This window comes from Canis lupus, chromosome 29, assembly GCF_003254725.2.
Source record: "Canis lupus dingo isolate Sandy chromosome 29, ASM325472v2, whole genome shotgun sequence".
Classification (NCBI taxonomy): domain Eukaryota; kingdom Metazoa; phylum Chordata; class Mammalia; order Carnivora; family Canidae; genus Canis; species Canis lupus.
In genome coordinates this window covers 22,476,478-22,494,706 of record NC_064271.1, presented here as the reverse complement: position 1 = coordinate 22,494,706, position 18,229 = coordinate 22,476,478, and the positions used below count along the sequence as shown (strand labels likewise).

At 42.4% G+C, this 18,229-nt stretch overlaps 1 protein-coding gene across 5 annotated transcripts in view; it reads left to right on the top strand.

Annotated features, from left to right (window-relative positions):
• UBE2W (ubiquitin conjugating enzyme E2 W) overlaps positions 1-16,076 on the top strand; it is a 111,287-nt gene extending 95,211 nt beyond the window's left edge. For 3 of the 5 annotated variants that reach the window (XM_025478021.3, XM_049103689.1, XM_035708300.2), the window contains 2 exons: positions 7,102-7,174; positions 15,976-16,076. In XM_025478021.3, coding sequence (XP_025333806.2) covers positions 7,102-7,174; positions 15,976-16,015 — 113 coding nt within the window. In that variant the 3' untranslated portion in view covers positions 16,016-16,076. Of the gene's footprint in view, positions 1-7,101; positions 7,175-15,057; positions 15,147-15,975 lie in introns of those variants that run through there. The other 2 variants (XM_049103688.1, XM_049103687.1) reach the window with 2 other exon arrangements.
• Positions 16,077-18,229: the final 2,153 nt, after the last annotated feature.

The following is an 18,229-nucleotide window of genomic DNA, read 5'->3' as shown; positions in this document are numbered from 1 at the left end:
CTAAAACATTGGCTATCAGGAAAGGAAGGATAGTAGTCCCTGGAAGAAGGGAAACAAATGTGGTGAGCCCTATAATTGCAGCAGATCCCACCAGTGTGCTGTTTCCAGGCTATGGTGCCCAGAGTGGGAGCCAAGTGGAGCCCAATTGTCTTCCTGAGTTGAGACAAAGCTGGAAGTCAAGAGAGGCCCAGGGTGACTGGAGTTCTCACATGCAAATACTGAAGAGTAGAGGGCATTCAGAGAGAGAACACCAGGAATCCACAGGCAGTGTCCAGCAAGTCTTCAGCAAGTTAGGAAAGGCTCAGGCTGGGGAAAGATCCACTCAAAAGGAGCAATTTGCAGAGACCACAACATCTGGACCAAGTTTGTGTTTCCATCAGCCGGAGTGGAAAACCTTGTAATTCATGGAGCATAGGGTGAAATATTCATAAGAGCATTGCCTAAATAGTGAGGAAAAAGAAATCCTAAACACCACTCTGTGCTCACCTCAAAAAACCTAAAAAGTAAATTTTAAGAGGATCAAACTCTTCCCAAGTATTTAATTGCATTGCAGAACAAAGCTTTTAAATATTTATAGAAATAAATATATTTATATGTGTATATGTGCATATGTGTGTGTGTGTGTGTGTGTGTGTGTGTGTGTGTGTGTATCTCCCGTACCCAACATTCCAATGGTGGGAAAATCACTACATGGGGAGCCTCTTGTCCTGAAAGAATGTTATGAGTTGAATTGTGTCCCCTCCAAATTCATGTGTTGAAGTTCTAACCCCCAGTACTTCAGAATGTGATCGATTTAGAGACAGTCTTTACAGAGATAATCAAGTTAAAATATGGCCCTATAAGGTCATTATAAAAAAGGGAAATTTGGGCAGAAAGACACACAAAGGAGGAAGACAATGTGAAGACAAAGGGAAGACTTGATGTGAACATCAGGATGGCTATCTGCAAGCCATGGAGAGAGGCCTCGAACAGGCCCTTCTCACTGGCCTCAGAAGGAACCAACTCTGCTGCCACTTTGATTTCAGACTTCCAGTCTCCAGAGCTGTAAGATAATTTCTGGTGTTTAAGTATCTAGTTTGTGGCACTGTTTTATGGCAGCTCTAGCAAACGGATATGGAGGGCAAGCAATTTGTTCTCGCCAGAATAACATTTATTTTGGGTATTGGTTTACCTTTTCTCCCAGTGGAGTCAAGCAGCCAGCATCACTATCTGGCGTCTCATAGAGTCCTTGATCCACAGATGAAGATTCCAGATAATGTGGTATCTGACCAGGAGACCCATTTCACAGCAAAGGAAGTGTAGGAGTGGACCTGTGACCATGAGATCAACTGGCCATGTCACATATGCATCATCCAAAGATAACTGCTCCAAGAGTACAACCCAGCAGCCTATTGGAGGGACAGCTGATGTATGAACTTGGAGGCAATGGTCTGTCTGCAAAGTTGGGTGCCATCTTCAGTATGTCGTATGTGCACTTGGATCAGAGACTTATATATGGGACTTTGTCTCTAATAAGAAGAATACATGAGTCCTGGAATCCAAGGAGTTGCATTTTTTTTCCCAGGGGACATAGCATGAGTCCCATTGTACTTTAAGTTATAGCTATTGTCTTAGCACTTTGGATTCCTTGTGTTCAGGGACAGGCTGGCAAGAAAGGCCATCTTGGCTGGGGTAATTGACCCTGATATCCAGACCAGGAATCTTGAAGAGACTCAAGGCAATCTATTATGGATTTAGACTAAAAAAATACATTCTAATTTTTCTTGAGCATATTTTTCCCCAAGAAGTAATATTAAAGTTCTTTAGTGATAACTTCTAGATATGAACATAGTGACTCAACAGTTCCATACATCACCCAGTGCTCATGACAGACAAGTGCTCTCCTTAATCCCCATCACCTACTTCACCCATCCCCCACTTCACCCATTCCCCCCCTCTGGAATCCACCAGTTTGTTCTCTATAGCTAAGAAAAGAGAGACTTTCATGAACTCATTTGTGCCTGCAAGTAACAGAAAGGAAAGAGACTATGTTTTATATCTTTGTCTCTTTAAGAAAAAATTACGACTTTGTTCAACACAGCATTGCAGAGTGTTAAATCAATTCAACAATCTCCTTCCAGTAAGATTTGAAATAGAGCCAGAATTCGTACTTTAGGGGAATAAAGCTCCCCCCAAATGATTCTGACACACAGCCAGGTTTGAGGATGACTGTTTTAACTCACTTCCAAGTTTCTTAGGTTACCAGCAATGTTATTTCTCTTTCAAACATCAATCTAGGAGGATGGAAGGCAAAGTAATTTTCAGCTGTAACTCAGTATCAAGAGAATAAATATTTGTCAGGGAGAATACAGCAAGAGAACAAAAGCAAAATGTACAAATATTAACTTATTGTATTTCAGAAACGGGAAATAATTTAAACTGCTAACTAAAAATTCAGACGAAATACAATTCCTATTTAGAATAAATAGGGAATTTCAGCTGAGAGAATTGTTTTGAGATCAGTGACAGATCTCCCAGTCATCAAAAAGAAATTTCAGATTAGAATAGTTTTACATTTATAAATATCCTTGTTTCTTCACATTTCGAGCTGGACCTGGGCCTTGTATTAAGGCTATTTTTGTTTGCAAGGAAAACTGTCTAGAGGTACCTGGGTGGCTTAGTCCTTTGGGCATCTGATTCTTGGTTTTGGCTAGGGTCTCTGGGTCTCCTGGAGGGGTGCGAGTGCGAGTCCCTAGGCAGACTCTGCTTGAGATTCTCTCCCTCTGCTCCTCCCCGCCCCCACTTGTGGATGTGGGCCCCCTCATATTCCTCCCCTCTCCCTGAAATCAATTAGTTATTAAGTCTTAAAAAAACACAAAAAGCTCGCTAACAGGGGTTTGTTGGTTTATGAAATGAGAAAGTCTGGGGTGGTACTGACTTCAGAATAATGGGAGGCAGGACTCTGTCTTTTCCCTCCCACAAGAGGGTCCCTGACATTCTACTTCCCAGCCTCTTGACTCCAAGAAAACACGTGTCTCTTTCCTGCTGTTTGCATGGCTATCTTAGAGCTGACTGTACTTTCTTTTTTATAGTTTGCAACACCCCTCAATCCTCACTGAAGGTGGGAGAATGGGGGACTTGTAGGACTGAGTCTCATGGCTGCCACTGTGACCAGGAGTTCACAAACCCATCAGGACCACATGAAATTGGCAAAGTGTTTCTGAACATAATGAAAATGAAGTTGGGCAGAGAATATCTACAGGATTGTATTGACCACGTGGCAGATAATAGATCCGAATTTGCACATGGAGTTATATTCAGATCCTCTGCCCATTTTTAAGTTGGATTGTTTGTTTTTTGCTACTGAGGTGTATGAATTTCTTTATATATTTGAGATATTAACCCTATATCAGATACATGATTTATAAACATTTCCTTCCAGTCAGTCTATTGCCGTTACATCTTGTTGATGGTTTTCTGTGCTGTGCTATTGCCTTCTTATAATGTCACTTTTTGACATTACCTGTCTAATATTTTCATTTATTATATTCCCTGTGCCTAGAAAAAATTCCTGGCATACGATAGGAGTTTAATAAGTATTTGTTAAATTAATGAATGTAATTGCTTAATTTTGTAGATACCTATCACTAATTCTTCCTACACTAATTCTTCCAACCTACACCACATGATTGAAAAATATCAACTAAGGTGTCAGTCAGCACATTCTAGGTCATGCTCTGGTAACAAATTACCACCAAATTCTGATGACTTTCAAGAAAAAAAATATGTTGTTTGTTTTCCTCATGATATAAATCTGTCACAAGTTGGCTGCATACTATCTCCATTCAATGAAGAGCAGCCTCTTTGCAGAACATGGCTGGTCTGTAGCAGGCAGCAAAGGACCTATAGCTGATTGGCTCTTCAAGTTTCTACTCTGAAGTTACTCTTCACTTTCTCTCACAATGTATTGAGCCAAATAGATCTTCGGCCAAGATGAGCATCAATGGGACAGGGATCTATAGTCTTTTTAGGGGCCCTGGAAGGAGGTGCATCATGGGAAAAACCACAATATTTGTGGAAGAGTAATACAGTCTTCCACAGAATATGCATCGGATCCATTTTCTCTAGGAGTCGTTCTACATAAGTCCTCCATTCTTGGGACGTATGAGTGGCTTAGTGGTTGAGCGTCTGCCTTTGGCTCAGGGCTTGATCACAGAGTCCTGGGATCAAGTCCCACATCAGGCTTCATGCATGGAGCCTGCTTCTCCCTTTGCCTGTGTCTCTGCCTCTCTTTCTCTCTCTGTGTCTCTCATGAATAAATAAATAAAATATTTTTTTAAAAGTCCTCCATTCTCCATTGATGTGGACTGTTTGCTTTTTGGGCCTGCCCCAATAGCTGTCATGCAGGGACTTCCCTTGCCATCATTTTGGAAAATCCCTTTGTGTATCACACATATTGGATTCCCATTTCCTGGATCTAGGGTCTTTTTTCTTTGTTTAGTTTCTCACTTGCCCTCATTTTTCAGTAGAAAGAAAAAGCAGAAGCAGGAGGTAAATTCTGAGATCATTCAGGCTTAAAAATGTCTTTACTCTCATATATGATTAATAGTTACACTGAGTATAGAATTCTTTTTTAAAAAAATATTCTATTTATTTATTTGAGAGAAAACAAGAGAGAGCATGAGCAGGAGAAGGGCAGAAGGAGACTCCCCACTGAGCCAGGAGCCCATTATGGGGCTCTATCCGAGGACTGTGGGATCACGGTCAGGCTTCTGCCTGAGCTAAAGGCAGAATTTTTTTTTTTTTTTTTAGGATTTTAATTATTTATTTATGAGAGGGAGACAGAGAGAGAGAAAGAGGGGCAAAAATAGAGAGAGAGAGAGAGGCAAAGAAGAAACAGGCTCCATGCAGGGAGCCCGAGGCAGGACTTGATGATCCAGGATCTCCAGGATCAGGCCCTGGGCCGTAGGCAGGCGCTGAACCACTGAGCTAGCCAGGGATCCCCTGAAGACAGATGTTTTTGTTTTTGTTTTTTTTATTTTTATTTATTTATGATAGGCACACAGTGAGAGAGAGAGAGGCAGAGGCACAGGCGGAGGGAGAAGCAGGCTCCATGCACCGGGAGCCCAACATGGGATTCGATCCCGGTCTCCAGGATCGCGCCCTGGGCCAAAGGCAGGCGCCAAACCGCTGCGCCACCCAGGGATCTCGAAGGCAGATGTTTAATTGACTGAGCCATCCAGGTGTCCTTGCATATAGAATTCTTTTTTTTTCTTTTTAAGATTTTATTTATTTATTCATGAGAGACAGAGTGAGAAAGAGAGAGAGGCAGAGACGTGGACAGAGGGAGAAGCAGACTCCATGCAGGGAGCCCGATATGGGACTCGATCCCGAGACTCTGGGATCATGCCCTGAGCCAAAGACAGATGCTCAACCAGTGAGCCACTCAGGCGTCCCCTGAGTATAGAATTCTAAGTTGATAAAATGTTTTTGGAATTTTTTGAAGGTATATCTTCATTAACTTGTAGATTTCAATTTTTTTTTGAGAAGTTAACACTTCTATTTTTTTTCTTTATTTTCTCTACTCATTTGTTTATAATATATTTCTACTCTGGAAGCTTTTGGATTTTTTTAAATTACTGAAGTACTAAATTTCGTAACAACATGCCTTTAATTTTTTTTTTTTTCATCCGTTGTGTGGGGTGCATGATAGCCTCTTTCAGTTTGGAAATCCATGTCCTTCAACATGTGGAAATTTTCTTTTACTGTTTCTTTGGTAATTTCCATCCCTTCATCTTCTATTTTTGGAACTCTGAGTAAAGAGTCATTGTACCTCCTTGACTTATTTTCTCAAATTCTTTCCTTTTCCTTCCTTCCTTCCTTCCTTCCTTCCTTCCTTCCTTCCTTCCTTCCTTCCTTCCTTCCTTATCCTCCTCCTCCTCCTCCTCCTCCTCCTCCTCCTCCTCCTCCTCCTCCTCCTCCTCCTCCTCCTCCTCCTCCTCCTCCTTCTTCTTCTTCTTCTTCTTCTTCTTCTTCTTCTTCTTCTTCTTCTTCTTAATTTTATTTATTTGAGAGAGAACATGAGCAGGGGAGAGGCAGAGAGAGAGGGAGAAGCAGACTCCCCGCTGAGCAGGGATTTTTCCCTTTGTGGGACTTGATCCCAGGACCCTGGATCACAACCTGAGCTGAAGGCAGATACTCAACCACTGAGCCATCCAAGCACCCCTTTTCTTTTCCTTTAAAAAAAAAAATATTGTCGGGCAGCCTGGGTGGCTCAGGGTTTGGTGCCTGCCTTCAACCCAGGGTGTGATCCTGGAGACCCGGGATTGAGTCCCACATTGGACTCCCTGCATGGAGCCTGCTTCTGCCTCTGCCTCTGTCTCTGTCTCTCTCTCGCTCTGTGTCTCATGAATAAATAAATAAAATCATAAAAAAAAATACTATTGTCCACCTCCTTTCTTGTCTGTTATTCTTCTGATTCTATTATAATAGAAAATTTTAATTTCTAAGAACCAATTTTTTTGGATTATAACTTTTAAAATAACATCCATTTCTTTTTTTATGTTTTTGCAGTTTTAACCCTTTATTTGACAATCAACAGTTTTCAACTGTTAACTGTCTGTAGATTTTTGAAAGTGGTGACAGGTGCATAGGTAATCAATGTATAGAGCTTGTATGGTGAATCTTCGTGCTCATTAAATTTTCTGGACAAGAGTACATGGATATGGTATGGAGCATTCCTCATCCCTTTGGCCCAGACAGCTTATTGAGCCCGACGTCAGTGTGTACACCTGGAGCTCCCATCTCCTTCATGGCAAATTTCTGGATCTCTTTGAATGGCTGAAGGGAATGCTTCTTTTTTTTTTTAATATTTATTTATTTATTCATGAGAGACACAGAGACAGAGGCAGAGGGAGAGGCAGGCTCCCTGTGAGGAGCCTGATATGGCACTCCATCCCAGGACCCTGGGATCATGACCTGAGCTGAATGCAGATGCTCAACCACCGAGCCACCCGGTGCCCTGAGGGGAATGCTTCTTGAAGCCCACTCCATGGATGTGCTTGTGAATATTGATGGTGTACTCTGTGGTCACTACCTCATGGATGACCCTTCTTCTTCCAGCCACCCTTGTTTGTGGAAGCCAATCTGCCAGGCCCTGGTTGGAAAGGAAGGAGCATTCAGTTCCTTTTAAAGGGTACAGTATATTCTCTAAACCTTGATTAATGATAATTAAAACAAACAAGCAAACAAACTTCTGTTCCTTGTATTGCCTGTCTTTCATTTTAGTTCTTTTTCTTTTCATTTTTGTTTTTTTATCTTTCATGTTAGATGCTTTCTTCCTGTTGTAGGGGGCACACAAAACTGACTAGGTCTCTGCATGGGCGTGACTTATTGACATGGAGGATTTGATATAGCAAAATGAGATAGTAAGCCTGGGTGTTGTTGATGTTTTTGTTGGGTAACTCCAACAGTATATAGAAATTGCTTCTTGGGGCACCTGGGTAGCATAGTTGGTTAAGCATCTGCCTTCAGCTCAGGTCATGATCTCGGGGTCCTGGGATGAGCCCCTATATCAGGCTCCTTGCTCAGCCCAGAGTCAGCTTCTCTGTCTCTCTCTGCCTCTCACACCGCTGGTGATATCTCTCTCTCCCTCTCTCTCTCAAGTAAATAAATAAAATCTTTAAAAAATAAAAGTAAATAAAATAAATTGCTTCTCTGCAGCCAGTTTCTCAAGAGAAACCTTTAGTGTCTTGCCTGGGTGTCCGCTCTCCTGCCACACTTCCAGGAGCTAGGCAAGACTATTAATTAGAATAGAGAGTTATCTGCTGAAGAGATCTAGGAGTGCAGTGGCTTGAAAAACAAGGTTCTCTTTCACATAACTGTCGAGGTTGGGTAAGTGGACTGCTCATCTCCACCCAGTCATGTTAGGAATTCAGTTTTCTTCTGTCTGGGAACATGTCATAGGGCAATGGTACTCAGATGATGGTCCCTGAACCAACAGCATCCGCATCACCTAGAGTATTGTTAGAAATGCAGATTTTCAGGCCTACCTCAGACTTACTGAGTCAGCAACTTTGGGAGTGGGGCTTCTGTTCTAGTAAACTCTGAAGTGATTTTGATGCCTGTCAAGGTGTTGGAATCACTACCCTAAGGCATTGTCCTTTTCTTTGTGGTTGAAATAGAGTGTCAGACTAACCAGGGTACAGCTGAGGAAAAGGGAAGCGCCAGGAGCAGTTCAGGGGCAGGAATGTGTCTTTATGTTCCTCTGGTGAGAGCATCAACATCTGGGTCACACTTAGCTGCAGTGGGGCTGGGCAGAGTGCTCCCTCCCTGACATCCCACTTGCCCAGTTACAACTCAGTTATCATGGAAGAAGAGAGAATGAATCTTGGTGAATAACTAGCAGTCAGCCAGAGAGAGGGAGGATTGGGACATGCATGCGTCAGGCATGGTTCACCTTCACCCAAGCCCATGTTGTCAGCCCTCTCCCTGTGCTTACACCACACCTAGTGTGCCTGAGCCCTGGGCCTCCCTGGTTCACTTACCCCACAGAATAAACCTTCCATCTCCTTGAGGGGTTGAACAAAGGAGAATTGCTTAGCTGTTAGCTGCAGGGTAGAAACTAATTTAATGGTTCCTATACTGATTTTCAGTCAATTCTTCTGTTGTAAGCCCTAATGCTTTATCTCTTCTAAGTACTTCCAGAACCTCTGTTTCTGGGCAGTGCCAGGACTCTTCTTGTTAAATTGGATCATTTTCATTGGCACTTAGAGTCAGCTTCCTCAGCTTATTAAACTAGTTATCACTTCTCTGTCCACTTTACATATTCTCCATTTTCTTAAAAATTATTTGCTCATTGTTGTGTCTTCTATTTGCCTTTGGGAACTTAGGTCTTTTAAATATTTTTACTTCATTATAATAAGATTTGGGTGGGACAAGAGATAAATGGATGTGTCCCATCTGCCATTTTTCTTTTAATTTTAAAATTTTATTTAATTTTTAAAAGATTTACTTTTTTTAAAAAGATTTTATTTATTCATGAGAGACACACAAAGAGAGACAGAGACATAGCCAAAGGGATAAGCAGGCTTACTGCAAGGAGCCTGTTGCAGGACTTGATACCAGGACCCCGGGATCATGACCTGAGCCAAAGGCAGATGCTCAACCACTGAGGCACCCAGGTGCCCAGAAGATTTACTTATTTATTTTACAGAGAGACAGAGAGAGAGGGAGAGAGAGAGAGAGAACAGTGGTGAAGGGCAACGGAGAAGGAGAGAGAGCCTCAAGCAGACTCTACACTGAGCATAGAGCCTGACTCGGATCTTGATCTCATGACCCTGAGATCACAACCTGAGCCAAAACCAAGAGTCAGACGTGTAACCAACTGTGCCACCCAGGTGCCCCTCAATCTGTCATTTTTAATCACAAGTGTAAATTTGAAAATTTGCAACTTTCCTATTTAGGCAAGAGGTTTATTATGGAATGTTAGAGGACTCTGAGAAAAAGAACCAAAGGAAATTACATGAAGATGGTTAAAGGGAAAAATATAATTAATTGCATTATTTTAAGCTTAAATTAGCAAAATTCATTGAAATATGATTTGAAACAGAGACATATAAATTGAGTAGTGAATTAATACTACCTGTTAGTTTCTCTTTTAAGTAGGGACAGGCGAACTTTTTCTATAAAGAGCCAGATATAAGGCAGCCCGGGTGGCTCAGCAGTTTAGCGCCACCTTCAGCCCAGGGTGTGATCCTGGAGACCCCGGATCGAGTCCCACATCAGGCTCCCTGCATGGAGCCTGCTTCTCCCTCTGCCTGTGTCTCTGCCTCTCTCTCTTTCTCTCTCTCTTTCTCTCTCTCTGTCTCTCATGAATAAATAAATAAATAAAATCTTTTTAAAAAAAGAGCCAGATATAAAATGTTTTCAATTTGAGGGGGTGCTTACAGTCTCTATTGCAGATGCATAAAAGCAGAAACTGGCAATAGGTAAATGAAAGGGCATGACTATCTTTTTTTAACATTATTTACTAAAACAGGCAGCAGGCCATTTTGATCCATAGGCCCTAGTTTGCTAGCCCTATTTGAAAGCATTGAAAACTATCTTTTTAGACACTGGGCCATCAGTAATTCTTTCAGGAGAGCATTTGAGATCTTAGAATTTAGAATAGGGGCACCTAGCTGGCTTAGTTTGTGGAGCATGCAGCTCTTGATCTCAGGGTTGTGAGTTCGAGCCCCACTTTGGGTGTAGAGATTACTTAAAAATAAAATCTTAAAATTAAATCAATGTTTAAAAAAATGATCAGTTAAAAAAAAGATCAGTTATTGATTAAAGATATAGAGGGGAATTAGCAATGTAAATGATCTTTCTTATTATACCAGAAATCTTCCAACCTAGGTGGGAATTGGAGCCTTTGGCTCCATCTACAGGCAGAGGCTCTCTGTGTCTAAGTCCTTGTGCCTTATTGTTTTTCAAAATGCTCCATGGATGTGCTCCCTGCCAAAAAATTCTTATGGTCCTATGAGTTTGGGAAACAGCACGTCCTATCCCTTCTTGGAGACACTATCTATAGGGGCAGAACAAGGCCTCTGAGAAATACTGCAGTAAAGAAAGTTTAACTTTATTCAACTCATAGCTTCTTAGACATATTTAATCAAAGAATCCTTTCCACACATAACAGCTATTAATGTCTATTGAAATGATTCCATGGAATTTTAGTTCATGATATTCTGGATCAGTCCTATTTATGGTCTGGAATTTGGGAATTTATAGATCAAAAGTTTCCATGTTTGATATTGTTAATCCTGTTTTAGGTTCTGGCTTTGTGTTCTGAATTTAGAGGATCCAAGGGTAATTCTGACAGTATTCGTGAAGCCTGCTGCTGAAAGGAATGCTGGGAAAACCGTGACCTTATAGGATCTAGTGATGAGTGTTTTCATTCCTTCAGTCTATAAGGAGACAGACAGAAGACAGATGCTCAGTGAACAAAGTAGAAAAGTGGCACTAGCATGGGAGTGGTAGAAGAAGTTAGACCGTTTCTGACTTAAGCGTATTAAGTAAACCACCATCTAGTGTAAGGAAATTGCCTAGCCCTGCAGTCCAGAGACCATGTGTTCCCTGTTTTGGGCTGCCCTGAGGAAAAGCCCCAGCTGAGGGCCTAGCGGGGCTGGAAATCCAGTGCCTCTTTGGCTCATTCCCTTTTCCTTGTTAGAAAGATGATCTCTAATCAATAACACTTGTGCTTATGGAGCTGAGTCCACCCAGAGGGGTACCTTTAAAAGATTATCTCAAAGGCGTTTGTGACATAATAAAAAATACCTGCCTCCAGTTCCTGACACAGAGCTCCTAAAATCCTTGTAATCCTAAGTGATGGGGGTGATAGAAGCATTTTTTTTGGTTATAATATCTAGTGTTCCCTGACATAAGAGCTTCTAAGAACCTTCGAATCTCCAGAGGGTAGAGGAAAAAGATCCTATACCTGTAAGTGACAGTGAGGTCTGCCAGTGTATTAAGAAATCTTCTGGTGCCTCTCTGTACCCCTGACACTGTGTGGGGTCAGCCAGGTTATAGTTTGGAAAGAGAAAGGATGAAAAGTTTGGGGATGAGGAACCTTTGATTGCTGGGTGGCCACATGGTCCTCGATGGATGGAGCAGCATCTGTGCTACAATCATTTACTAAAGGTCAAAATCACCAATGGAATTTAGAGGTGGATACAACTCCCTTGGAGTTGGTTTACTGGAAGCATAAGAAAATGCAAACCAATAAGCAAAAGGTAAAATACACAATCTCTTGGCTACTGTATCCATAATATCTAAAATGGAATTAAAAGAGAGAACTGGGTCGAACTTTGATGCTAGATAAGGCTCAGATTTCCATTTGATCTGATCTTAGCTTAAGGCTCAGATTTCCATTTGATCTGAACTGTGCAGGCACAACGGATAGTACCTCTAAGACCTCTGGCCACCAGCAAGATAGTCCACATTGGAAAGGGGGTAAAACAAGGAAACTACTGAAAGCAGGGAGTACAGTGTAGCAGAGTGCCATTTTATGAGTGAGTGTCATCAGCTTCTTGAAGAACCTTTATGAAAATAGATTTTCAGAGCAATTTAGGGGGAGTGCCTTTGGTCTTGGATGTTGTAGATGGAAGAAGTTCACAGGGGACCCACGGCTACCACTGAACAATCACAGATGGCTATACATGATTCAGACACCTGTTCCCAATGGAATATCCAGACTCAGGGACTGGATAAAAGCCACTGTAAGATCTGATTACCCTGAGAAAGGAGACTTCCCAGCTCTCTCTACAAATGCAAGTGCAACACCACAGATGAAGTAGCTGATATGTTTCATATGTTTCATAAGTAAACCATGTGGGACTGGCTTCATGATAATCAGGATAGTCACCTACTGAATGTGCCCATTATCCAATGGGCACATGGTTAACGCTGTGGTTGAGGGACCCCCTTTTGCAGGGGCATCCCGTATAACATTAGTGCTGCATAACTGAGCAACGGTCTGGAAGCCTTATGGAATTTGCTGTCTAAGCTTCTCCTCATGGGTCTTATAGATGTTTATAAAAATATTAGGTTAACTGGGATCCCTGGGTGGTGCAGCGGTTTGGCGCCTGCCTTTGGCCCAGGGCGCGATCCTGGAGACCCGGGATCGAATCCCACATCGGGCTCTCGGTGCGTGGAGCCTGCTTCTCCCTCTGCCTATGTCTCTGACTCTCTCTCTCTCTCTGTGACTATCATAAATAAATAAAACATTAAAAAAAATTAGGTTAACTAATGAGAGGATGGGAGAGGCAGAGGGAAGAATCAAGGACTGGTTTTAGGAAAATGAAGTTTTAAAAAATGGTTATTAAGAAATAAGGTGAATAAAGGAAAAAAAAAAACATTGATAGGGGTGAAGAGAAGACAAAAGAGGACAAAGTGCCTGGCTGATTCAGTTAGAAGAGCATGAGACTCTAGATCTCAGGGTCATGAGTTCGAGCCCCTTGATGGGTGTAGAGAATACTAAAAAGAAAGAAAGAAAGAAAGAAAGAAAGAAAGAAAGAAAGAAAGAAAGAAAGAAAGAAAGAAAGAAAATGAATTATATATAAAAAAAAGGATAGTCATAGGACTTATCCCAGCAAGATGAAAGTAATTAGATGTTTATGGATTAATAAACCCGATATTGATAGGCTTAAAACACAGGTCTTAATGCTGAAATACTACTAAAAGGTTGAGAAAACCCATGAGACGCCTACTGCTCTTCCACCATTAAAGGGCCCCAAACAAGTTAGCTCCATTTCCCTCAGTTTGGAGCAATTTTAAAAGTGGGAGAGCAAAGATTATAATGAGAAACTAGACATGTAGTCACTGGGAGCAAAATAGTGAGGCATATGAGTCAGGGTAAAGATTGACCAAAGGGCTGGGGTTCCTCTGCTTGACCCCCTCACTGAGAATCTGAGACTTACACATGGAAGTGAGAAAAATGGCCAGGGAATAGAGAGAAGTTTCCTAGAGTCCTGGTAACCAGAGCCTCATGCACTGTGTACCAACCATATCAGGGAAGCCCTGCCTGGAGGGCTACAATTAGATTGAGACAATGCAGAAATGCAGGTGTTGTTAGGATTATGAAGATGAAAGTGTTTTCTTGTTTTTTTTTTTTTTTTTTAACTTTGAGAGTATGAGTGAGCAAGGTGGGGGTCAGCAGGGAGAGACAGGAGGAAAGGGTGAGAGAATCTCCACAGACTCCCCATTGAGCATGGAGCTGCATGCAGGACTCCATCCTAGGCCCCTGAGATCATGAGTTGAGTCAAAATCAAGATTAATCTGAGTCAACTCAGTCAACTGACAGAGCCCCCAGGTGCCCAAGATGGGAGTGTTTAAGCAGGAACACGTAAAGAGATCTTGTGTCCTTTATCTTCCACATCTTAGCCTCTGGGTGGTCCTGTGGGTGTGACTCAGAAAGGTCAAGGGTACCTGTGAGAGCAGAGCTGGAAGCAAACTAAGGACTTAAGAGTGTAGGTCCTGAAAAGGTTGAAACAGCTCTGGGCAGGTGGTAAGCTCAATTCAAACTCAGTAAGGGTTAAGGTCAAAGCTGGGGTAGAGGAGGAAAGGAGAAGAGAAGGCTGTTGACCAACAGCCAGGCTTTGAGGTAGCACTGGTTTATTTTCCATGGACATCTGGGACAGCCCTTGGAGACGATATCCCCAGGGGTAAGGAAGACCGTGTGAGCCTCCAGGCTGGCAGGTGCTGGTTAGGAGAAGTGGTCTATCAGGTTTTTTTGTTTTGTTTTGTTTTGTTTTTAGATTTTATTTATTTATTTATGAGAAACACACACAGAGAGAGAGAGAGGCAGAGACATAGGCAGAGGGAGAAGCAGGCTCCATGCAGGGAGCCTGATGTGGGACTGCACCCTGGGACTCCAGGATCACACCCTGAACCGAAGGCAGACGCTCAACCACTGAGCCATCCAGGCGTCCCTGGTCTATCAGGTTTTAAGAAATAGTGTGTGTGGGATGCCTGGGACGCTTCTCCCTCTGCCTGTGTCTCTGCCTCCCTCTCTATGTCTCTCATGAATAAATAAATAAAATCTTAAAAAAAAAAAAGAAAAAGAAATTGTGTGTGTGTGTGTGTGTGTTTAATGAAGACTTGTGGGATGATGATGGGACAAAGGTTATGAGGTAAGTGTAGTAAACACGAAAATTTAGTGAGGCTTATTCATGGAGATTCCTCTCTGCCTCCCTTCATCTTTGGTGATAAGATTGCTCCTTTTCTCTGGGTGTAGGGAGGGCACCTCTCACATGAGGGTTTTATTTCCTGTGTCAGGGGAAGGTCAGAAAGTCATTCCTGCACATGCTTTTTCTCAATTTTTTTCAGCTTAAAATATTCAGTATGCCAATGTGTTCTATTTTGAGATACATGTTCTAGACTCTGTCATGGGCCTATACGTTAAAGAAGTAAATGAACAAATGGCTTGGGCCTGCTGGTGATGCTGGGGTGCGGCTGGGAGAAAAAGGAACCACCCTTGCTTGGGGTGATACCATTCAGCATGACCTCATCTGGCTGCCTTCTGTGGTCCCTCCTTAGGTCACCCTCACCTCCTCACTGGCAACGTGGCCCACTTCCCACTGCGGCATGTCCCAGAAACACAGCACGACTAGATGTTACAACCGCACATGACTGCCTAGGAGTTTCCTCTTGCTTCCGACTTACCCCTTCATCCCTTCTGCTGCTGCACCTGCTAACTCCTTTAACTTGCCCAGAGCCTCCCCTTAAGCTGGGGAGGAGAATGGACTAGAAAAGTAAAGAAGCCCTGTTCCACTTGAATCTGATTTTGTGATCTCTATAATTCAGGTGTGCAGCTGCCTTCAGTGGGCAAGGAAAGTGTTAGATAAGTGAAGTCAGCTGCCATGATTCATGCAGACCCAGGTATCCACAGAAGGAAACATTCAATGTCACCTTCATTTTAACACAGAAGCAATACAGTGAAAAGACAAGGTGATATGTTTCAGAGAATGTATGGAGTTTTATTTTTTTTTAATTTTTATTTATTTATGATAGTCACAGAGAGAGAGAGGCAGAGACACAGGCAGAGGGAGAAGCAGGCTCCATGAACCGGGAGCCTGACGTGGGATTCGATCCCGGGTCTCCAGGATTGCGCCCTGGGCCAAAGGCAGGCGCTAAACCGCTGCGCCACCCAGGGATCCCAATGTATGGAGTTTTAAATGTGACTTTAAGATTCTTCAACATGCCTTCCATGGAGAGATGGGGTCAAGTTTCCACCCCTTGAATCTGAGCCCAGTAGAATATGGCAGGATTCACAGCATATCTGTGACAACTTGTGAGCCCAGACCTTACAAATCTGATGTCTGTGGAGTGCTTGGCTGGCTCAGTCAGTAGAGCATGCAACTCTTGATCTCAGGTCATGAGTTCAAGTCCCATGTTGGGCATAAAGCTTACCTTAAAAAACAAACAAACTGATGTCTTTGACTTCCTGTTTCATAGAATGCAGCCGCTATGCTGTGAGAAAGCTGAGCAGCTATAGAAAGGCCACAGGTAGGCGTTTTGGCTGATGGTCCCAGCTGACAGCCAGCACCAACCACAGATGTGAGTAAGTGCGCGCTTATGGAGGCCCAGCCTGTGAGTTGCTCTACTTCTGCATGGAGCAGGGACCAGCTATTGAGCCTTGCCCAAGCTGCTTAAACTAAATCAATTGCTGTTGTTTTATTTTTTATTTATTTATTTTTAAAGATTTTGTTTATTCATGACAGACACAGAGAGAGGGAGGCAGAGACACAGGCAGAGGGAGAAACAGGGAGCCTGATGCAGGGCTTGATCCCAGGACCCTGGGATCACACCCTGAGCCAAAGGCAGACACTCAACCACTGAGCCACCCAGGAGCCCAATTGCTGTTTTTTTTAATCCACTGAATTTTAGGATGGTTTATTGCACTGCAATATATTAGTAATGCAAAATGTCATTGACATTACCAAAGAGAGGTAAGAATGAGAAGATATAAATCGCCAGAATATTCAGGTTTTTTTCTTCCTTTACAAACAAGAAGGGAAAGAATATTTTATGAATAATGAAGTCTTTTGAAAGGGGGAGGGTACAATGAGGAAAGATGGAGAGGTGATTGCTAAGATGATGCCTTTCAAAATAGTCACAAAAAGTGTTTGAATTGAACTTGGGTGCCTGGGTGTCTCAGTCACTTAAGTGTCTGCATTAAAATCAGATCACAATCCCAGGGTTCTGGGATCCAGCCCCACAGGGCTCCCTGCTGAGCAAGGAGTCTACTTCTCCCTCTCCTTCTCCCCTGCTTGTGATCTCTCTCTCTCTCTCTCTCTCTCTCAAATAGATAGATAGATAGATAGATAGATAAATAAATAAATAAATAAATAAATAAATAAAATCTTTAAAAAAAAAGTCATTGAATTTATTTAAGAAACAACACCTACCATCCTCCTCCCACCCCTCTTGCTCAGAGCTGTTATAAATTTATTTCCATTGTAACGAAATTTAAATAATCATAAAGAAGGCACAGTTCTAATCTTTGTTAACTATATGTGGTTTATTTTTATTTTAATTTTTTTTTTAATTTTTATTTATTTATGATAGTCACAGAGAGAGAGAGAGAGGCAGAGACACAGGCAGAGGGAGAAGCAGGCTCCATGCACCGGAAGCCCGACGTGGGATTCGATCCCGGGTCTCCAGGATCGCGCCCTGGGCCAAAGGCAGGCGCCAAACCACTGCGCCACCCAGGGATCCCTATATGTGGTTTAAAGAAAAGTATCAGAAAGGGTAAATATGGTGGAATAAAGCAAAAATATAGATTCTTCTCTGGATGTTTTCCCATACTACCAACTAATTCTGATTCTGTGGGCACCAACTAAAAGGGAAAAAATATTGTTTTTCTTTATTCTACTATGCACATCAACAGATGACACCAGTTGTATGGATTTTCCACACTAAGCAATTCAGACCTGAATAGTATGGGCTTAGTGCAGACCCCACAGGTTAAGAACACAGTCCCACAAAACAGTGTCACTTCCCTCAACTTCACATGTCAATGAAAAGTCCAGATTTTCACCGGTGCTTCCAACAAACTGAGTAAGAATCTAGAGTTCCCACACTCTTTCCTCAGGTTCAATAATTTGGTAGAGTGACTCACAGCAAAACATTTATTTACTAGAGTACAAGTTTATTATGAAAACATCATCTCAGATACAGCCAAAGTGAAGAGGTACATAGGACAAGGAATAGGAGAAAGGCATGGAGCTTCCCTGTCCTCCCCAGGCATTGCAACCACCCCCGCAACCCCAGCACCTTAACAAGTCAACAACCTAGAAGCTCTTTTCTTCAGCTAGAATTTTTTTTTATGGAGGTTTCATTATGTAGGTATGAATGATTACATCATTGGCCATTGGTGATCTCCAGCCTTTCTGCCATCCCAGGAGGTCAAGGGGTAAGGCCAAAAGTTTCAACTCTCTAAGGCATGGTTGGTCCCCTTGGTAACTTCTGTCCTTAGGGACTTTCTAAAAGTTACCTCATTAACATAAACCCAGGTGTGGTTGGAAGGGACTTTTTATGAAAGCAAAAGGCACTCCTTTCACCTTTTGTACTCTGCAGCTGTATCAGGAGCTGGGAACAAAACCTAAATATTATAGCAAGAGATCCCCCTATCAGTCTTAATCACTTAGGGATATTACAAGGGTCTTAGGAGCAATCATGCTACAAGTCCTGCACAAATACAAAAATA